This window comes from Sciurus vulgaris, assembly GCF_902686455.1.
Source record: "Sciurus vulgaris genome assembly, chromosome: 14".
NCBI classification, from domain to species: Eukaryota; Metazoa; Chordata; class Mammalia; order Rodentia; family Sciuridae; genus Sciurus; species Sciurus vulgaris.
In genome coordinates, this window is record NC_136475.1 from 60794414 (window position 1) to 60813142 (window position 18729).

General features: G+C 44.4%; 1 protein-coding gene across 2 annotated transcripts in view; it reads right to left on the reverse strand.

The window, feature by feature from the left end:
* The window catches only part of PRKCE (protein kinase C epsilon), a 466710-nt gene that overhangs the window by 277998 nt on the left and 169983 nt on the right, over positions 1–18729 (reverse strand). For both annotated transcript variants that reach the window (XM_079111623.1, XM_079111624.1), the window contains exon 2: positions 13703–13766. In XM_079111623.1, coding sequence (XP_078967749.1) covers positions 13703–13766 — 64 coding nt within the window. The remainder of the gene's footprint in view (positions 1–13702; positions 13767–18729) is intronic.

Below are 18729 nucleotides of genomic sequence, written 5' to 3' on the forward strand. Positions count from 1 at the left end.
AAAAAAAAAAAAAAGTATGTTTTTAAAAAGCACAAAGCACTGGAAATATTGCCAAAGATTGTGTCTAAACAATGAGACATAATGAGAGGATTTTATAATACATTTTAGTTCTCTGGTAATGAAATCCCCCATCATAACGTGTAACTCAATTATTCAACTTTCATTCCTTTGGTTTTCAGATGTATTTTTAGAAGAGTCATGTGCAAACTTAAGGAACCGACTGCCTACAAGCCGGGCTGTTGCTTCTGTTCTTGCACACGGGGTTCAAGAAAGTCTTAGGATGCTATCTTTCTACAAAGACTGGCCTTGTTTGTTTTTGAGGGAAGGGAGGGTTGTCTTTTCAATGGACATCGATCACCATCAATGGGTAGAGAACTCTAAAGGGAAAATGCCAAGCATCAGAAGGAAGGTCAACGTTAGGGGAAGGTCAACCCTACGGGAGCCCCAGCTCACACAGGCAACACATTGCCCATCGGGGGAAGGAGCTTCCTACCCCAAAGAAAACCTCCTCCCAGGGCAACAGGCTAACGAAACTCTGCACGAGGAAGCAAACCCCGGTCTCTTCCCACTGCTGTGGCTTCCATGAAGACTTTCCTAACTTTGAGGAGGAAATCTTTACCTCACAACCCACATGAACAGCATGAAGTAAGGATGTTTCTCTTAATAAATGAAAGACTTTTGTCACCATGTTTCTTCCTCACAGATGGGCCCTTTCATCAGCATACACTAATGGGCCCCTCTTTAAGCAAACCCAACATCCAAGCCTTGAAGAAGCAACTAGTGATGTTAACAAAAGATTTTTTTTTTCACTTAAAAAAAGTATTCATAGGAGTAGTTCCCACAATTTGGGGTTCATTACAATTGGGAGCTTTCCTAGTTCTTTGGGAACAAGATTCAAGTTTTTAACATTTCCTCTTTTGTCGAAATGTTCAAGAAATATATCTATTCTATAAATAGATGCTAAGATTCAACTTTTCCCCTTTCCCCATTATTTCATCCATTCTTGTTCTCCTTTTACAAAACAGGCCTTGGGTTTTTTAATAAAGTAAGTAGTTGCCTTATTTTTTTTAATATAATACTTTTTTTTAATTTTAATTAAAAATCATAAATTTATATAGGACAATGCTGTTTGATTCATTTTGTTATTTTTTCCCTTCCCCCCTCCCCTCCCACCCCTCTTTTCCCTCTATACATTCCTTTCTTCCTCCATTCTTACCACCCTCCTTATCCCTAACCCTAAACCTAACCCTAACCCTAACACTAACCCCTCCTACCCCCCCCATATGTCCTCATCCGCTTATCAGCGAGATCATTCGTCCTTTAGTTTTTTGAGATTTGCCTTATTATCATTCCATTTGTATATAATCAGGGAAGTTACTTGTTATAAATATTCAGATCTTATAAAAAATTAGAACGAAAACTTTTGTCTACTCTATCAGAAAAAGAACTGCAATTATCCAATCCAGTCCTCCTGCCCAAACAACCTTTCTACAATATTTTCACATGAGCCTTTGGTCCCCACTTGAACAGCTCCAGAGATGAAGAGTTCCATGCTTGCTATTCAACCACTGGCAAGCTCTGCCCATTGGAGGTCTTTCTTAAGTACTAAACCCAGCTTAGATCTGCTTCCCTCTAACTCCCTGCAACTCTTCTGGTCCTAGAGCTGCCCTAAGGAGACACAGAATAAGCTCTCACCACTCTTCCCTTTGGCTACTCTTTAAGTTCTTAAAGATTTACACCGAGGCTCCTGCTCTTTGGCAAGGGTAATTGGATCTGACTTCCCAGTGGTAAGTGTAAGCAGAGATGACATGCTCACTGACTCATACCTACATACAGAAAGTCTTCACTCTGAGAATCCAAAATCCAGAGTACCCATTGAACCAGGCATTTCAGTGCTGTCAATCCAATCCAGTTAAGGGTCAGAAATACCCAGTGATTTGTTCACCTTCAAGGGGCTGGTTGGTAGCAGGGTCAAGAACAGAATCCAAGCTTCGAATTTCAATAAAGGGATTACTGGCATTATACCTTACCATAAAGCTGCACACTGCTGAATTCTGTGTAAGTGACTAGGGCCTCATGCCCGGTGTGAATGAGACCCTGCGATAATCAAGGCTCCCATAGACTTGGTCCAGGCCTCTGTGCCAAGCTCTTTCACACTGGGTTTTGGTGGTCTGCACACGTCTGGTTGCTCATAGGACAGAGAAACCCCCGGTACAGCGATGGTCCTTATTCCCAAACTGGTTCTGTTTGAAAGAACCCATCAGACTGTCAGAAAGGCAGGATGGAGCCCCAGGCTTAGCTTACAATATCACAAAGAGGGACGGGAGCCTCTCTGCACTGAGTTGGCTCTAAACTGTGGGTGCCTCTCAGCTCCTGAGCTCATATCTGCAGAAATCTCTGCCCTGGAATGGTTGTGGTCTGCAGGGCAGATAGGGCACATCATGGACTCTAGTTATAGATATAAAATAAATATATGAGTACATGACTGTAAAGAACAGCAAAAAAGAGCCAGTGGGCAAATACAGTCTTGTGAACTAGAGGGAGCAGGTGGGTAAGCCAGTGTAGGAGGGCCCTGAGGAGGAGGCCAACTTGAAACCTGATTTTGAAAGAATACAGAAGTAGCTGAATAAACAGGGAAGGAACAGGGTATTATAATTGGGGACTTTGTATATATGAGAAGGCACTGAGGTGGTCTCAGAAAGCCCCTAATAAGTACCTGGCACAGAATGCTTAAACATTCAGTCCCATACCTCCCCCCATGAAATTGATTGTACATTGGAATATGAAACAACTGATTATCCAAAGCAAAGTCAGTCAAACACCTTATTTATCACAATAGTTTCCTTCAAAAGTGACACTTTCTCCTGTTATTTTCATTTAGTCATGCATTCATTTATCCAACAAATAAAAATTATGCCCCTAGTGTGTACCCAGTCCTTAATCCAGAACACTCTCTGCACTTCCCCTTCTATAAAAAGCAGGTGCAACCTGCCTATCAGAGGACAGTCACGTAGAGGTAAGTTCTAGCAAGGTCCCTGGGTGAGTTACTTTAATTAAAGCCCCAGGAACCAGGAGAAAATTAGCACAGTGGGATCAAATTCAAGCACCACTCAATACTTCAGGGTATTTATAGAAAAACAAACACAAAAACCAAAATCCAATATCCTGACTGGTGGCTTTTAGAAGGGTGACTTAGTGCTTTGTTTTCATGGTATAAATTGGTTCTTTTTCTCATCTCTGAAGAACACTCATGCTGCCCATTTTGACCTTCTGCACCTACTAAAGCTAGGACTAACACCCAAGACCTGGCATTGCCCAAGCCTCCGAAGCCTTCTTAGTTCTCTTCCCCAGAAGAAAGGAGAACGGGGAGGAGAAGACTCTAAACAGAAAAGGATTCAAAGATATTGACTTTAAAGTGGACTGATGATTGGATGCCAGGAAAGGGAGGAATCAGTAGATTTCTCTCTTAAATAGGAATCAAATAGAAACGGATACTTGCTAAGCAAGGTTCCTAGGGAACAGCTCGAGTCTGCAGCCTCTTGCTACTCAAAGTGTGGTCTGGGGACCAGCAGCACGGGTCTCTCCTGAGAGCTGGTTAGCAGTGCCAGACCTCTGGCCCCATTCCAAGCCCTGAGTCAAAATCTACTTTTTCACAGTGATTCACAGACTTAAACCATTCAATAAACCTTGTTTTCCCCATATGTAAAATAGTGATGATAAAACCTATCTGCTAGATCCATTAAATAAAATATCCCCAATACAGAGATTTGGCTTCAAATTTTTTGTTTCACTTCCCCCTTCCAGGTGCCCAGTTATTTGCAAATTTCTCTTAGGTTTGATTCACAACTACAGGGCTAGAAGGGGCTCCTTGTGTGCGCACATCAGGTCACAGGAGTCCAAGTAGAGTACGTGGCTTGTGGGACAGCCCTTAGCTTGGGAGCTCCTAGCAGGCAGGGACTATGGTTTTTTGTTTTTTGTTTTTTTCTTCGGCTGTTAGCAGGGTGCCTGGCAGACAAGACTCCCAGTATACATTTGTTGAATGAACCAGTAAATCAACTAATTAACTTATTGTGGAGCAAGAACTAAAATGCAGGGCCCAACAACACATATGCACACCTGAAATTGAACTTCAGCTTCCTCTGAGTTCATGCTTCCCAATAATTTAAAAATAATTCACATAGGTCACTAGTAGAAGTCATGGGTGCCTGCTGCAGAGAACACCTCTTCCTTGGAACTACACCTCACCATTATTGTCAGTGTTAGAAAACAGGCAAATGGAAATGCATGGGAAAGAGGTATGGACCACTGGCAGCCCCCTGCCCTACTTAGCTGAATAGAAGATACCAAAACTAGTGAAGTCTTCAGCTTAGAACAAGAAATAGAAGATGCTAGGCTGAGGCAGGAGGATCGTGAGTCCAAAGCCAGCCTCAGCAAAAGCAAGGCACTAAGCAACTCAGTGAGACCCTGTCTCTGAATAAAACACAAAATAGGGCTGTGGATGTGGCTCAGTGGTTAAGTACCCAAGTTCAATCCCTGGTACCCACCTCCCCCCCCAAAAAAAAGAAAAAAGAAAAGGAAGAAACAGAAGATGCTAAGCACTGAATAGTGCGGCCACCAGAAACACAACAGTGAGATTGATGGTCCATCCATTAGATGCAAGCAGGGCTGCAGGCAGGAGCAAGTGACTCCCTGGAGTTAGTGTGCTGAGGGTGCCTTCCATCACTGTGCCCACCTGCCTGTGCACTCAGTAGTCCTCAGTGACAGGCACGGTCTGAGGGAATCCCTAATTCTAATGTATTCTGTTATGTATCAGAGGGGTCTGTTGAGCAGGAAGTATGACCAGAGCCTTGTTCCCAGAGCCCCCTGGCCTTAGATGTGTTGTCCTGTGGATTCAGTGGGTCAATCCTCTCTGATAGGGTTTTCTAGGAACCTCCATAGCCTCTGGCCAGTATTAAGTCACTGTGCCTATTTGTAAAAGATAGGTCACATTTCCACCTAATTCTTTTTTTAAAAAAATTCTTAATAATGTTTAAATGACTCATACACATATATGGGAAAAGAAAACAAAATTATAGGCTAGACAAGAAATGTTCCTTCCTTTCCAAAATCCCCTTTTTCCATCCCCCCAGAGACAATCACTATTGCCAGTGTGGTATGTATCATTGCAAAGAGAGCCTACACACACACATGTAAACATGCATATACACACAGATACACATGCACACATACATGCACAAAAGCACATTCACTTGAACATAATCCCCAAGGAATTTCTATTTATGTTTTTTGCTTCTGTGCCCTCAGCACTGAGTAGAAAAATTGACGTAAATAGGTGACCAATGGATGAATGAGTGAATGAATGAATAAATGAATGAATGAGTGAGTGAGTGCACATATAAATCGAATGGATTTCTGAAAAGTTCAAACTTTGATAAACCAAGTCCTAGCCCTCCTTTATTTGATCTTCTCTTTGGATGGATCACCAGTGGGCAGTAGCTCTGTTTCCTTCACCTAGAAAGAGGATAACTGTCACCACTTGCATTTCAGGCTTGTCATGTGGCTCTAATGGCACCATGTGGGATGAGTGTTAGTGTTATTTATTGACTGCTGACTCCAGGGAGAAACCTCAAGTGGAAAGAAGTTTTCTCGGTGGCCCCATTGCATGCACCCTGTATCACTTAAACACACTACTGTGTTTAGTGGCCTATTGCTTGCCTCTTTCTACCAGAATCTGAGCATCTTGAGAGCAGGGACCATGTTCAGGACCTAAGCTCCTAGGACCTTGCATAAATTAGGTAAGAAAACAAGTGATTCTCCTATGAAGGAATTGAGGGTGGAGGGGAGGCAGAAGAGGCCGTTCAGAGATGTTAGTTCTCACCTCTGTGCACATGGGCACATGTATACTTCTTCCAAGGTTTGCACAAGCTCACACCAAGGGTTACAATGAAGGAAGAAGATAAAAGCCTAGTGTTAGCCCCTTGATTGATGATGGTGAATGCACTTGGTTGTGAAAATGGGAATGTTTCAACAAAGCTAGGTAATAAGGAACATCAATACAACTGTCAGCACTGGCCAATTTTCAGGAGATAAAAGAATAGAATAATTGGTACTGAAAGACAACTCTCTAAATTAGGTTAGATGAATGGAAGTACCCCTTTCTTTTAAGCCAAATCATGAGGACATTAACAGTGGTAAATGATTAAATTATAGGCCACTTTGGCCAAATATGATCTGACCTGCAAACATGAATTTCCCCCAAACAATCTTCTGTCTCAGATGCAGAAATGATATATAACAAGACAACAAGGGCAGAATGGGACAGCACGGGGGAAACACGGGGCCCACGTCCTGATTATGGGCCTATTATAAACCCACCCTTTCTACAAGCTTATTTCTTCCACATGACTATTCCTTCTTCAATTACTTCATTAGTAAAACAGGCATGTAGTCAACAGAAAATATATATTCATGCTCCCATAATGGCAGACGGGAAGGAGGCCCTAGCAGTGATCATAAAGAGCTCTGCTCTCCAAACACTCCTGATTCAATTCTGTTTTTCATCTGCTAATGGTTGGCATTTGGTGTTGTTAACCATGGATGATTCATTTCAGAGGAACTGCTGTGCATCTAGAGGCTATTTGGAAGGAAATGAGGGTTTCTTGGCTTATTTCTCATCAAGCATTTTAGCAATGTCTCTTTGTGACATTATAAACTCCTTGACAGGGGCTTGGTGCTCACTGTTTTCAAGCTGACTCCCCTTGTCTCATCTGGTGCATATGGTCACTTCTAGGAATAAACATTTATTCCATCAGACAAGGAGGGAGCCAAAAATCTGGAAACTAGAGGATCTGCTCCCAGTGTTTGAGTATCAGTGGCAATAAGCAGTTACAATGGGGTGGAGGTGGGAAAGGAAATGTGGGGTACATATTGTAAGATCAGTGTTTTTGAACATCTGTAGTTTGTTATTTTCTTGTTTTCTGTTTCCATGTACTATTAGAGACTCTGACATATCCACAGAGGTCTGGCGAGTCCATGGGGTGAACAAGACCAGAATCCCATTGCCTAAGGCACATCACAGAGAGATGGATCAGCAGCACCTTGGAGCTGGGGTCTGGCACTGAAGTTCCCTGTTTGAGGAGCCGGAAGTTCTCCTTTACCTCTCAGGTCATGTTTCTTATTAGAGACTGAACTGAACTTGATAAGAGAAAGCACAGGGGTATCTGGGCGTGATCTGGAGACACCTTAGAAGGACCGAAGGAGAATGCTGGGGAGGGGAGGGTGATTACCAAGGGAATTGATAAGGGGGCAGAGAGAAGTTACCTAAAAAGGCCAGGAAGGGATGCCTGGGCTTGACATTCTAAACACCTCAGTGCCATCCCTGTAACAGGTGTTCTACCCGATGTCCTAGGATTGATCAAGCTTGGCCTGGGACACTCTTCCTCCTTGGGAGACTGAATAGGAGAGAGGCTTTGACCATGAAGTTACACCCAGAACAACCACCTTCGACTTTCAAACACAGATTAATCATTTATGGCATTTCATTCTCTTGCTTGCATAGCATGAAATTTCCTGCCTGCAATACCGATGACTGTCTTTGGATGTTTCTAGAGAGCACACATCTATTAAATTTATCATGTCTATCCAGCCATTTCTAACAACAACCAAAAAAAGAGCCTCCAAGTTGTCTTGATGATGAGACATAATTCCCTCCACTCAGAACGGCCTCTCCACTTCTTCCCTGACAATCCAGCCTCCCTATCTTTTCCTTTCCAGTCCAAGCCCTGCCTCTTCCTTGAAGTCTTCCTGGGTTATTCCAGTTCCAATTTATTAACTTCATCTTGCATTGTTCTCTAATACTTTCTTCCTGTGAGTCTTGGATTCCTCACTGAATTGCAAGTTCCTTGAAGGCAAGCACCATGTTTTATGATTCCTGTGAGTGCCATCTCTCATTTTCCACTTATCTTCCTGCTTCCCATTCCCCTAAACCCAGCAAGACACCAAGCTGGGCACATTGGTTCAAATGCATTGGTGACTATTGTTCACTTAAACAAATGTTTCCTTTTAACTGTCTGGTAACCATAGGCATTGGATTCAATAATGTAGAATTTAGGAGAAAAAGAGGCAGAATTGTTATAAACTAAAGTTTAAGAGGACTTTGGGATCTGAGAGATGGTATCTAAATATATACTGCTCACTGGCAGAGGAGACTTTCAACCTGAGTGCAGGGTTCTTATGCTTCCCATCAACACAGGACTCTACAGTTCTCTTGCTAGACCATAGCTGGTTTGATCACATCTGTCTCAGTGCAACTTGAGAAAAGTCTAGAAGAGAACTGCAAAGATGAGTTAAGATTTCTAAAATATTCCTTTAGAAAGGTTAAGGAATTTAACGGATTCAGTCTCAAGAAGACAGATTTAATGAGAAGGGCAGTCAGTAGGAAAGATCACTGTCCTGCTAGGAACCGAGTCAGGTCTAGTTTCAGCTCAGGATGTAGTTATGGACCCTCATTCAGAGAGTCTGAGAAGCAGCCAACCTTTCCTGTACTGGGACAAGGCAGCTTCCAATGCTAAGGGAATGGACTTAGGAAAGGGACTCCTGGGTCACCTTTGGATTAGAAGCTAAGAACTGTAACTTTATATATCTATAAAAAGCTTTCTGAAGAAAATAACTAAACTAAAAAGAGCAGCAGGGAGGTCATTACTGTGCTGGCAGACTCATTATGAAGAGTCCCAACTTGGAGCAGGAGCCTGGATCGTAGCCGGCAGTCTGGACCCAGCAGTTTCTCATAATCCACCCCATGACCTCAGGCACCTCACTTGCCCTGTAACCTCCCATGTCCACATGGAGGTAATACTGTCAGGCATTTGGTAAAGCTATACTCTTGACACACATGTTCTCTTGCTAGAACCATAGCTGATTTGATCACATCTGTCTCAGTGCAACTTGAGAAAAGTCTAGACGAGAACTGCAAAGATGAGTTAAGATTTCTAAAATATTCCTTTAGAAAGGTTAAGGAATTTAATGGATTCAGTCTCAAGAAGACAGATTTAATAACTGCTTCCAAATAGATGAAGGGTCTGGGAGAGCAAAGGTACCACATGGTCTCAGTCTGCAAGGAGCAGGCTAGGATAAGTCAGGCTCCTGACACTGAAGACCTAAGGACACAGTGAGTGACTCAGGGGTGTGGGAGAGTGTCCTTCTTGGAATTTCTTCATTTGGGAAGGGTGAGGAAGAAAGAGAGAGGAGGGGGCAAAACTGCAACGTGGCCTGAACTCTGCAGAAAGCAGTCCCTTCGTCCCTGCCAGATATAATGTTCCATAGCTTGCCTCTTTTTTACTCTGCCCTGTTCTTGGATCTGATGAACGTGCCTCAAGTCAGAAACATGCCCTTGAACTGTTTCCTTGAATATCCCACCTGCTGTTCCCAAGGTGACTGCATAGAATTGTGCCCACCTCCCTGTCATTCAGACATTTTTGAGCCATCTCCTGTATTGCAGGGCACTGTACCAAGGAGCTGTCCTTCTCTGCCCCCTATTTGTTGTGGTACTGGCAATTGAACCCAGGGGTGCTCCGCCACTGAGCTGCATCCCCAGTCCTTTTTGTTTATTTATTTTAAATTTTGATTCAGGGTGTCACTAAGTTGCTTGGGCTCACCTTGAACTTGCGATCCTCCTGCCTTAGCCTCCCAAGTAGCTGTGATTATAGGTGTGTGTCAGCCTGGCTAAGGCATTGTGCTTATAGTGACCCTGCCATGGTACCTATCCCAGGTGCTATTATCCCCATTTTATGGGTGAGAAATTCAAAGTTCTACGCTAATAAGAACACAGTCAGGATTTAAATCCAGCTCTGACGGACTCCTAAGGCTCTGCTCTTTCCCAGAGGGTAGACTGAATGCTCTCTGCACTGTGTGGCTGCAGATAAAAGAAGAGGGGGAGGAGTCCTGGTCCCTGCTTCTCATCTTCTACTTCCACAACACACGGTCCCTCCAGAATTTGATTTAACCATATTATTTGTGGTGTATGTGTTTCAAAACTCTTCAAATTAGTCGCATCCTCTGTATGTTATTGGAAAAACAGTTTGGTGAACCAAACATCCCAGTGAGGCCTACTGCCATGTCTACTGTGAGTTTAGACCCTGAAGAACTCTCCCAGTTGAGGCCTGCACCAGGATGGAAGGCAGGGGAAGAAGAGCCTATGAGTCCTTGAGTCAGGCCCTGACCATCTTTCACCTGGAGGCCTGTGATCAATAAAAATCACCATATTATTATAAAGAATTAAAAAAATCATATACAAGTTGTACTATAATAAAGGAAGAAATACTAATACACAGTAAGAAACAATCATTTGCATATTTGAGAATTACTCTTTATGCTTCTATTACCTGGGCTAATCATACTCTGATTTAAATATCTGGTGAGCCCATAGCACCATGCTTATAGGAAAGCCATGTGATTTTGTCTATGCTAAAAGCAAAACACTATGAAGAATAGGAGATAGGGGTTCACACAAGGGCATTCTGTGAGTAGTTTTGCCTTTTGGGATAATGTAGGTAAAGTTTCTAGGCCTGTACCTGTCTGAAAAAGTTCATTTCTTTCAACTCCTTGTACCTGTAGAAATTAGTCAGCTCTCAGCCATGAACTCTGACAGGTGTCTATTCAAATTATACCAAAGGACAAAATCACATGACCGGAAATGACCTTAACTGTCACATGGCTTGACCTTTTGCATCTGGGGTTAGGTTGGCTGGTTTAGCTAAAGCACGCACTGGTCACATCCCATTATGGTGAACTGCACAGGACATGCCAGCAGTGGAATTTTATTAGACAGTTAGAAATCACATTATATCCAGCTCCAGCGGATGGAGACACCCAGGCTTTCTAACAGCATGTTAGCAAGAAAAAAAATCCTTTGGCATATCCTAGAAGAAGAGGGTGTATTTGCACCATCTCACCCCCACACCTTTGTCTAGCTCTTTGAAACGTGCCACTTCTATGAGTACATTTCTCCATTGATGAGGCTGGACCATTGGTCACAGGGGAACCAAAGGATTGCTTGAAGCAGAAGGAGAGAGAGAGAGAGACTTTAGCTGGACCTCATTTCAACTCTTTTCACCCTTTCACAGGACACAATTAGGTATTTTCACTCAAGAAAGGGACTTTGATAAGAACCTGTGTCTACAGTCTATCAATCCAATAGGACATCTGTGGTGACCGTGTTTCCCCCAGGCCCTTCTCCTATGATCCAGGAGGGAATGACACGGTTTCTCATTCTCTAGGTCCTGGTCTCACCCTCCCAACTCTTCCAGAGCCAAAACCACCTCTGGGCCAGGACCTTCACAGTCCCAGCCGCAGGTCTGGGAGAACAGGTAGGCACAATGCAAACACATCCACAGTCAGCTTTGAGGAAGGGACAACTAACTGCAAGTCCACCCACCACCCACAGGAAAGACCCCAAGTCTAAGAACAGCAGGAAAAAAGGAGTGGGAATACATCTTTTCTTCAGAGCAACACATGCCAGCTACAGATTCGGGCATGTGTCAGCATTTCTAAAGTACACTCTATTTTCTTTAGATGAAAGAGATTTAAAAAATAAACTCAGAATTTAACCCAGTGAAAATTATTTTGGCTATTCACATGCAATAGGCCATAGAAGCAAGAAGAATATAAGCCAATTGCTTTTGATTTATTTATTCCTTCATTGTCCATCTCCTTTCCCTCTAACGTAGGAAAAAAATGCCTTCTATAACGCTGCAAGTCGTTAATCTTTTCAAAGAAAAAGAAAATAATCTAAGCCTGCCATTGGCTGTCCAGCATCTTGGAAAAGGAAATACATGTTTAATTAAGATTATAAAAGGATAAAGGGAATTGATTTTTTGCCTATCAAATGTCTCACCTTGGAGGCTGGGGATATAGCTCAGTTGGTAGAGTGCTTGCCTTGCAAGCACAAGGCCCTGGGTCCAATCCCCAGCACTGAAAACAAAAAAAAAAGTCTCACCTGTTTCTACAATTAGGAGGTCACTATAAAACCTTAAGTCTGGTGAATATGATCACATTCTATGTTACACAGATGTTAAAAGTAACTACAAGGCTTCACTCTACTGGCTGCTTTGTTTTATTTTATTTATTTTTATTTATTTGTTTTTTGGAGACAGTGTCTTGCTACGTTTCCCAGTCTGGCATGAGATCCTGAGCTCAAGCAATCCTCCTGCCTCAACCTCCCAGGTGACTGGGACGACAGGTATGAACTGCCTTGCTGGGCTAGATTGCTTTATTTCTTAACCTGGGCGGTTGGCACACTGGTGGCTGCTTCTACTTCTCTTTAGGCCCTTTTGTAGATCTTAAAACTTCATACTAAATATTGCTGCATTCTCAGATCTTCTACAGCAGATTCTATTCTGGGCTGTTCAGTGCTAAGGGCAAAGAAGGGAAATTGGAAATGCCAAAATGGAATTGCAATAAAAAGCAGAAAGTGTTTGCACCCAATACGGAAAGGATGTTTAAAGCTTTGAACCTTTACCACATCACTGAAATTCATTCAGAGGACTGAGTTCTAGTGTGATCCCTAGATGTACGCAATTATCAAATTATTCTGGACCCCTGTTGAGATTGAGCAATGAATTAGCCAAATGAAAACCATCAGTCACCACTCTCAAGTGTATTATTTCACCAGCTCCTTTAAATTTGCTTACATAATCTTCCCTCCTCACTGATCCCTCACCTAGAGACTGTGTCTCGGGTTGTGATGCCCCAGGATTCTGGGGGAGATAGTAAGAAAAGCCGAGCTTTCCATCTAGGAGAGCTGAGTGGCCATCTTTCCCCTTGGAAGATAGCCCCCAAACAGTTTTTTTTTTCTCTCATTACAAAGAGGAAACAGTCACTGTCTCCCAATCTCTCTACCATGTCATTCACACTAACTATTCTGTGGCCCTGTCCAGAGAAAGGAGGACAGGAAAGATGGTCCCCAAACTGAGTTTCAGTCTTGACTCCCAACCCTGTCTAAGCTTAAGTTGGTCAGGATCCTCATGCTCCCGTCTGGATCAGGTTTTGTTTTCTAGCCTTCCCTTCTGCCCCGTTTGCTTCACCACCCCACCCAGCACAAACCCTTAAAAGGTATTAAGAGCAAAGAAAAAAATCGAAAGAAGAGGGAATAAAAAGAAGAGAGAATGAAACTCCAGCTATCAGAGAAAATCCATACACTGTCTAATCAGCCAGTGGGAAGCAGATGTTCCCTCACCCCTGATTCCTCTCTAAGAGCAGGGCTTTTGCTGTGTATAAAACCAGCAAAGGAATCTATAAGTGCTCTAAAGAAGTAAGATCCTGACGTTTAACACCTTATTTGTTTCGTTTCTGAAACCGTTAGACCAACTGGTTTTACTTCCTTCTATGGCACACACACAAACCGCACAGAAGCCTCCTGGGAGCGGCTGCCACTCTGCCAAAGCCTGCCTTGCACACGGCACACAGAAATGCCTGTTTTATTGGCCTCACTTGGTAAGTCAGAAATCTTCCCTCTGCTCCTCCAGTTAACAGATGGCTGGTCCCTTTTGCTACACAATCGTAGCATCTTCAAAATACCCTTTTCCTTTAAAGTATGCCAATTAATTAAATGTCGCTGTGGTATGTCCCAGCCAAGAAGGGAAGGGGCAGACCAGGAAGACAAAGGGTCAATGGAAAAAGACAGGGATGAGAAGTCACGCTCTCCTACCTTCACCTGATGACCCTGAGAGATCGATGATCACATACACTCTTCCTTCTGGCTCCAGATCAATCTGCAATTGAGAAGATCACAGTGCATGTTAGTGCATTGTGTGGACAACCAAAGAGTTCCACAATGTTTCCACCCCAAACTGCTAAAACTGAGAGTCACAGATCCACGCAATTCCTCAGCCCTCAATGTGTCAAGTGAATGAGGAATGAAAAAAAGAATCAACACTGACTGAACATCTATGGTGTCCCGGATGCAGTACTAGGAGGTCTGCTGCATACCCCAAAGGTAGCATCATCCCAGAGGTTCTCAATGGGGTGGATTCTGCTCTACAAGAGACACTTAGCAAACATCTGGAGATGTTTTTTTATTGCTGTGACTGGCAAGAGAATGCCACAACTGGTATCTAAAGGTAGAGGCCAGGGAGGCTGCTAAACACCTTACAGAGCATAGGACAGTCCCCACACCAAAGAATCATCCAGTTCAACACAGCACTAGTGCAAAGGTTGAAAATCCTTTTAGATAGGGAAACTGTGGTCCATGTCCCCAGATGAATGGCAATGTTGAGATTCAATGCCAAGACCATCCAAAGAAACTCCTGTTCTTTATTCTATACCAACTGATTCCAGGAGAAGTAAGAGAAGCACAAGATATCACTCCTGTACTCCAAGTATTTACAGTCTCATCAGGGAGTTAAGAAGCAGAGAACAGTGCTGTACCAGCTCAGTGAGGAGGCACAGAGAACTGGTGACAGACCCAAGGAACCTAAAACTAGTGTAGAAGAGAGCCATCTGTGAAGTCCTGATGAGCAAGAAAGTCAGGACATTCCAGGTGAATAAACAACATAAGCAAAAGCTCAGGAAGGCGTGTAGTGCTTTTGCAAAATGGAGGGACCTGCGTGCCTCCATTGTAAAGAGAAAATCAATACTGCCAACCTCTTACCACTGACCTCTGCCCACCCCATCTTATTCCCTCCCTACCTCAAATCCAGCTAACTACTTGTGCTATGCAGAACCAGCCTAATGAAATCACATAATGAGAGAGAAATCAGAGGGCTGGGTCTCTTGGAGTTAAGACGTCTTTGCAAGGTGTGATCTCTCCTTACAGAAGCTGTGTTCTCCATAAGAGAGGGTAGTAACTCTGGAAAGCCTGGATCACTAAGTCCCCTGGCTAGCCTCTGCCACCTCCACAATCCCATCTGTCTGCACAGAGCTCTAATTGGTTCATAAGTGCCAGGCTCTCTCCCCCACCAAGCTGTGCATTTCTTCAGGGCAGGAACCACTATCTCTGCTCTTTTATTTGTTCCCATTGTCCCCAGCAAGGAGTAGCCACACATTTAGCAAGTAATACTTATTAGGAAAGGCAGTCTGGTGGGTACCTCTTCCTCCTTCAAGGTCAAGGTCAATCATCACCCACTCTCTGAAGCCTTTCCAGAAATGCACAGTCAGAATTCATTACCCTCTCATCTGTGTTCCCACAGCACCCCAGACATGTCCTAATCATGGTTCCTATTAAACTAATACAATGTCCACATCCCATCAACCCTGCTACACAGAGTATAATAGCCATATCTGCATCTTCACTCACTGTCTGTTGGTCAAGAAACACACAATACAGATTCCTGCACTTAGGAAAGGGGTCTGTGTTTGGGACTTCCAGAGCCAATTCTGGGTCACTCACCCCACCAAGCCTTCATCCCCAAGGAAGAAGGGACGCAGGGGTGACTAGGCTCTAAGCCCCACATGTGAGTATCTATGAGGCAAAGAAACCGAACTTGAACTTGAACCCCCACCAACCTCTCACCCTACAAAAGTCCAGTCATCCAGAATCACTTGGGAACCCCACTTCATTGCCAGACTTTGCCTTTAATGGTTGAGAGCATTTAAGCTTTCCCTCAAATTTTCATTTTCATCAAAGGGGACCTTCCATGTGTCATGAATAGGGCTACTGGTGACAGACAGTTCAGATGCTCTGCCAGGAAAGGGAGTAAGAAGGTATAGTGAGAAGGCACTGCCCCCAGGTATCCCACGAGCTGCTCGCTGAGTCTGGAATCCAGATGGGAACCAAATAACAAACTGGTGATTCCATGAGATAACTTTCTTCATCCCTTCCCCCCATGAATCCATGATTCTAAGTTTATGGGTAAAGAAAATGTTCCCCGGAACTCTCGCCACTAGTACTGACCCCACCACAAGTCTTATCCAGCCCCTGAGCTGAATTACAAACAGGAAAACCAACCACTGGCCCTACTGAATAGAGCAAAACCAGAATTCTGTCCCTGCCAAAGTTCAAAACTGTCAGAGGCCCTCTTGCCCCAAAGTATGGAATTTAAATAATGTATGCCTTTCATAGATTGGATCATCCCTCCCAACCCCGCCAGCAAAATGAAACACTTTCTCACATCCTCCAAGCCAAAGATTTCCCACGATTGTGGCCTCTATGGACAAAATACAATGCAATCTGGGAAAAGCAGGGAGGAGGACAGCAAAGGAATGAGACGGAAGCAGGGCCTGTCCGAAGGCGGGCAGTGAGCCTATCTTTGCAGAAGGGGAGTGAGAGCTCGCAGCAGGGAGCACCGGTCATTGACAATCAAACGTATTAGGATATTAACATTCAAGATAGCAATCAGAAACCATTCTAGCACCCTACTGCTGCCTCGGGGCTGGTGAACTGCATTTCCCAACAGAAAAATAGAAATTAAGCCATTAAACATGCCAAAAGCAACAAAGAGCTTTGCAGCCTGGGCAGATGGCCGCAGAGTGCTGGCCAAACCCCAGCCAGCCAAGTGAGGAGGCTCTGAAAATCCATCTAGGGAGGTGAGACCTCCATGGAGATGACTGGAGGGGTCGCTGAGCACAAGAGATGGCAGAGAGCACGGGTGACTTCACGGCCAAATTGGTTTCACCACCAATTCTGCCCATGATTATGTGGCCTGGATAAATGAAGCAGTATAGGTACCCAGCCCTGCACAACCCTGAGAATGCTGTCAATGGACAACAGTACCCAGCAGCTGGCACTACATAAAAGCAGAGCTGCCACCTCATCCAGCCATTCCCAGGGTTAGTTCTGAACCCCTTCTGTGCTCCAGGATCCTCCCAGTTGTTCCAGTGCAGTCCTATTCACCAAATCTTTCTAGACCTTGTACCTTTCCTTGACAGTCTTCCCAGCTACCATCTCTGTTTTCTTTGACAATGTTCCTCTTTCAGGCTACAATGCCTTTGGCTACCCCTCCAGCCAGCGCCAGAAGCCAGGCAGGACAAACACAGCCTTTGGCATCAGACCAGGGCTGAAGCCCAGTGTTGCCCCTTCCCCACTGAGTGACCTCCATGAGCCCTGGCTTCTTCATCTGCAAAATGGATCGTTGAGACGTGCATGCAGAGCACTCAGCACGCAGGAGTTAAGAGTGAGGTGGTAGAAAGTAGACTGGCTGGGTGGGCAGCCTGAAGCGAGCAAGGAATCTCTTCACAGTCTCAGACTGCCTGTCTGGGACATGGGGCTAGTAACAAGTCCCACGGCGTTTGGGCTGTTGTGAGGTTCAATGAGATCCTAAACAGAACAGTTATTACCGGTGCTGTTATTATTAAAAGCCCCAGTCTGCAAATCTTCTGCTTCTTCATCCAGTGTTCTTTGAACTGCAACAAACTTGCCCCAAATGAAAAAGGTTATTTTCTGCCCCAAGTTGATAACATGTTCTTCCAGGACATCTCATGACTCTCCAGACACATTGAGACAATCAAATAAAGAACTGAGTTTAGAGTCTTGGGTGCTACCTATTTTCAAAGCCCTTCACATACCTTGTTTCACTGATTCCATACAATTAATCTATAAGGCAACAAGTGTGAGAAAACTGAGGTTAAGGAAGGTAAATGGCAACTCTGTTCCACGGTGTGCCCCTGGGAGGCACGCCAGCTGCACAACTTCAGGGAGTGTCTCGCACACCCTGTCTCTGGGAATGTGTCCCCTGGGGCTGTGCAGCCTGGAGGTAATGAGCATCATCGTCTAGACCCGCACCCTCAGCTCCTGGCTTCCAGTCCACTGCTTCCTCCAGAGCACACACCTGCTCACAGGAACTCTGCCAGCAGTGAGCAAAATCAGAAGACCTCATCACCCACGAGCCCCCAAGGCAGCCCACTCAGTGCAGCCATCAGTCCTAAGTGATCCAGAGGTGTCTGCATGCCTGGGTTTCGGGGCCATTGGGTTCAAGGGCAGGGAGACCAGAAATTCAAAACTGAGCTTCCTCTTAACCACAAGCTCAACTTTCACCTGAGACCGATAAGCAAACCTTTCCCCAGGACAGCCCACAGGGTCACACGCACCCAATTTGAGTTCTGCTTCCCTCTGCAGCTGTCCTCAGGCAGGAAGCTTGGAGACACGCAAAGGCACATCAGAAAAAGATGAATCCAGAAAGGAGGAGAAGGAGAAAGAGAGGTTTGCGCTGGCCTTGTTCCACCATCGAGGTCCTGGATCTTTGAGTGTTTGTTTCTTTTTCTTTTTCTCTTGGACGAGGGTGGGGAGTGAAGGAGGAGGCGGAAAAGGAGCCATCAAGAGAGACTTAAGGGATTCTTTCCCAAAACAGAGGCCCCTCTGGCCAAGTCCTGCACCCCCTCCATTGCTGGCCATTTTCCCACACCATGGGCACTACAATCCCCAGGACAGCCTGGCATAGCAGAGGTGAGCCACCAGAGCAGGGGACATTCACACAGCAAGCATCTCCTAGTTGCGGCCTGGGGAAAACAAAGCAGGGAAGCACTATAGTTGGCAGTGTTTAAGCTGCTGCTGGTGCTGATTTTGAAGTTAGCAGCTGACTTAATAAAAGATCCTTCATTTGGGGAGGAATTTGCTACTTTATGAGTAGAGTGCACTGACAGGTCAAAAGACAGAGGGTAAACATGTAATATTTTCAGGGTTCCACTCTGATAACAGGCTTGCAATGGCCCTAATTTTCATAAACTAAAGTGGGGAAGAGGATTCTTTCTTTCTCAGAGGCCTTTTGCTGCAGGGTGAAAATCTTATGCATGTTAGTGTAT